Source organism: Myotis lucifugus, unplaced genomic scaffold, assembly GCF_000147115.1.
Source record: "Myotis lucifugus unplaced genomic scaffold, Myoluc2.0 scaffold_24, whole genome shotgun sequence".
NCBI classification, from domain to species: Eukaryota; Metazoa; Chordata; class Mammalia; order Chiroptera; family Vespertilionidae; genus Myotis; species Myotis lucifugus.
The window spans coordinates 10,966,533-10,970,061 of NW_005871072.1; the positions used below are offsets into that span (position 1 = coordinate 10,966,533).

At 41.2% G+C, this 3,529-nt stretch overlaps 1 protein-coding gene across 1 annotated transcript in view; it reads left to right on the forward strand.

Annotated features, from left to right (window-relative positions):
• The window catches only part of TBC1D4 (TBC1 domain family member 4), a 77,715-nt gene that overhangs the window by 16,984 nt on the left and 57,202 nt on the right, over nt 1-3,529 (forward strand). Inside the window, 2 exon segments of the mRNA XM_023751728.1 lie at nt 2,423-2,514; nt 2,784-2,894. Of these exon segments, the coding sequence (XP_023607496.1) occupies nt 2,423-2,514; nt 2,784-2,894 (203 nt within the window).

A 3,529-nucleotide genomic window follows, 5' to 3' on the forward strand; every position in this document is an offset into this window, starting at 1 on the left:
TCTCTTCTTAGCTGAGATCTGGAAGGCGCATAAGTGTCAATCAGTAGATGCATGGTCTCAAGACCTATGGTACGTCTACCTGATGGAATTCCTTTGTGCTGTAAAAAAGAAGGAACTCTTACCATTTGCAACCTCCTTGATACAAGTCAAGAACACTGCTAAGTGAAATAAGCCAGTCAATGAAGGAAAAAGGCCACATGATCTCACTCATTCATGGATAATAGAGACCATTATAAACTCTTGAACAATAATAGATACAGAGGCAGAGTTGCCTCAAACAGACTGTTAAACTACAGCAGGAAGGCTGGGGAGGGTGGGGGGCTGGAGGGGGGGGGGGTAAGAAATCAACCAAAGGACTTGTATGCATGCATATAAGCATAACCAATGGACATAAGACACTGGGGGGTAGGGGAAGCCGGGGGATTGTCAAGGGCGGGGAAAAAAAAAGGAGACATATGTAATACTCTTTGTAATAATTTAAGCAATAAAAAAAATAAATAAATAAATAAAAAAAAAAAAAAAAAAAAAAAAAAAAGAACACTGCTGATTCTAATGAGCATGTCAGGAGTGGGGATCAGCCAGGAGGGCTAGGGTGCTGGATAGAAAGAAAGGGCCTGCATCTCCCAGAACATGGCTCTGACTGAAGTTCATGAAGCACGAAGAAGAGACAGCAGCTGGGATTTCAGGAAGGAAGTCAATCAAGCCGCTCTTATTCATGCTCCCGGAAAGCTATAGCATGGATGGCAACAAGAGACAGTTACATGAAAGGACAAATTGCATCCCTTACTGATCTTTTCCACTGTCATTCCAGCAATTTCTTCTCCCACCATCGCCATGCCTGCCAATAATTTGTAAATAAGGCATCAGGGTGGCCCGGGAGTTCTTTCTCTGGATGCCACTGTCAATAAATACTGATCCGGCCCTGGCTGGTTTAGCTCAGTGGTTAGAGAGTCGACCCGTGCACCAAAGGGTCGAGGGTTCTACCCCATGGGCAAGGGCATTGTACCTGGGTTGTAGATTCCATTCCTGGCCCTGGTCAAGGTGCATGTGGGAAGCAACCTATCGATGTGTCTCTCTCACATAAATGTTTCTATTTCTCTCTCCCTCTTTCCCACCTCCCAGCACCCCTTCTAAAAAATCAATGGGAAAAATATCCTTGGGTGAGGATTAACAATAAATAAATAAATAAATAAATATTGATCCCACTACGGTGTCGGGTGAATTTCCCGCCAAAATATAAGATGGCGCGTTAAAATGCCTATATCTTTTGAAGTATGGGTTCGATTGAAATGAAATATTTGGTAATACGCAGTTACAATCGGCCCGAGTTTACACGTTTCCCGCACTCCACCGCAAATCTATATGAACCGAGTTTAAGACGGCTCCCGCGGAGTACGCGCAATTCACGCGAGCCGACTTAACTCGTTTCCCGCAACCCAAGTGTTTAGAAGCTCCTTAAAAAGAGATGGTCATTTGAATCATTGTAAATATGAATTACATTTTCTCCTTTTAAAACAATTATAAAAAATGTTTTTATGGGAAAAAAATTTTTGCCCAAGGATTTAATATAAGTTATGTGTAACAGTGTGATAGATAAATATATAACATGATATAAAGAAGCAAACACTTTCTTGGTAAAATAGTATTAAAAATGTCACTAAGTATTAATGTTGTATTGAAGTTTTATTACCACAGAACAAGACCTGTGTGATGGGGGAAGTGTGCCTGTCTAAGCTGTAGCTCTACCTTTTAACATTATCAGTTTTTCTTTATTTTTTAAAAGTCAAGTTTTCTTCTTAGAGATTTTGGCCAAGGCTTGTGTTTAGCTTTGATTTCCATGTCAGGAACTAGGATAATGTTAATTCACCACAAGTTCCTGTGTGGCTAGTTAGATTGTTACTATATTCAATGGTATCTGGTTAAGTGGTTGATGTATCATTTAGAATTTTTTTGTTAACAAATCTGACTTCAGGGTCACTGGTGGGACCAGTGATTTTGTTGATGAGGTTTTCTATCATGTCCTCTTTTTTAAGAAAAATATTTTCATTGATTTCAGAGGAGAAGAGAGAGAGAGAGAGAGATAGAAACATCAATGATGAGAGAGAATCATTGATTGGTTGCCTCCTGCACGCCCCCTACTGGGGATCGAGCCCACAACCCCGGGCATGTGCCCTTGACTGGAATCGAACCCGGGACCCTTCGCCTGCAGGCTGACACCCTATCCACTGAGCCCAACCGGCTAGGGCTTCTTCATGTCCTCTTGATTTCATGGTAGTGCTCCAAGGTTTGTTGTAGGCAGGGATAGATCTCCTTGAGAAGATGTAACCTCGGAGCCTGTTGACGAGGGGATAAGCTGTGCTACATCATACACACTCTGATTTCTGCAGCTGCACTCAGTGCTGATCCCCATCATTTCCCTCAGGTCTCTACCCCCCAAGAGCCAAGCTGGTGATTCAGAGGCATCTCTCATCCCTGACGGATAATGAGCAGGCGGACATCTTTGAACGAGTCCAGGTAATCTTGCTTATAATCCTCACAATAAGATATAAGGAATGAGAATTGGATCCTGTTTTTCTAAGTTCTTTTTCTTATTTCCGTATCTGAAGTTAAAGATTGTACCATTGGGTAGTAACTAGAATGCCACTGGTACTTGTGCTTCTAAGAGCAGCGAAATGCTGAGCTTTATTAGGCTTGTCTGCCAGACAGATAGAACCAAGTGGGAATAAAATTAAACGAGTGAAGTCTTGTTGCCATAGTGTGCTCTTGGTTTGTCTGTTCAACAGAAAATGAAGCCAGTCAGCGACCAGGAGGAAAATGAACTTGTGATTTTGCACCTGAGGCAGCTGTGTGAAGCCAAGCAGAAGACACACATTCACATCGGGGAAGGCCCGTCGGTGAGGAGAGGGTTCTTTCTTGATCTTGTTTTGTTTCTATATGTAGTCGAATGACCACAGAAAATGGGAAAGGAGTTTCCTTCCTTTGCATTCTACCTTTAGGGCTCAAGTCCTATCAGATTTATTTCTCAGCATTTTAGGAGTTTCTTAGGAAATTCAAACGGACATTGGCACATTGAGTTAAAATAATAATGGTTTGTCAATGTAAAAGCATTTGTGGGGTTTTTTTTTTTTGGTGTAAAATCATTAATAACATTTCATGATTTAGGGTGAACATGAATTTTCAGTTACATTAATCCATTATTTTATTTTAAATTTATGGGAACATGTTGGGGAGGAAGAAACTTTCCTCCACCCTTCTAGGCTTTTTTTTTTTTTCTGCTCTAATAATGAAATAGACATGAGACAGATGAATAAGATAAAATGACCCAATTTAATTACACACTTTGTGTATGGAACCCCACATACTTGAGAGTCAGAGATCCCATATACGAGAGAGGTTGAAGTTTCAGAGACAGAAAGGGAAATGAGGACTGGTGTGACATCCCTGAGGAAAAGGTGCCTTGGGCTTCTTAGGGGAGATAGTCATTGTTGGATGATAGAAGAGCAGATGTTCAGTAATTAGGAGTTTGCCT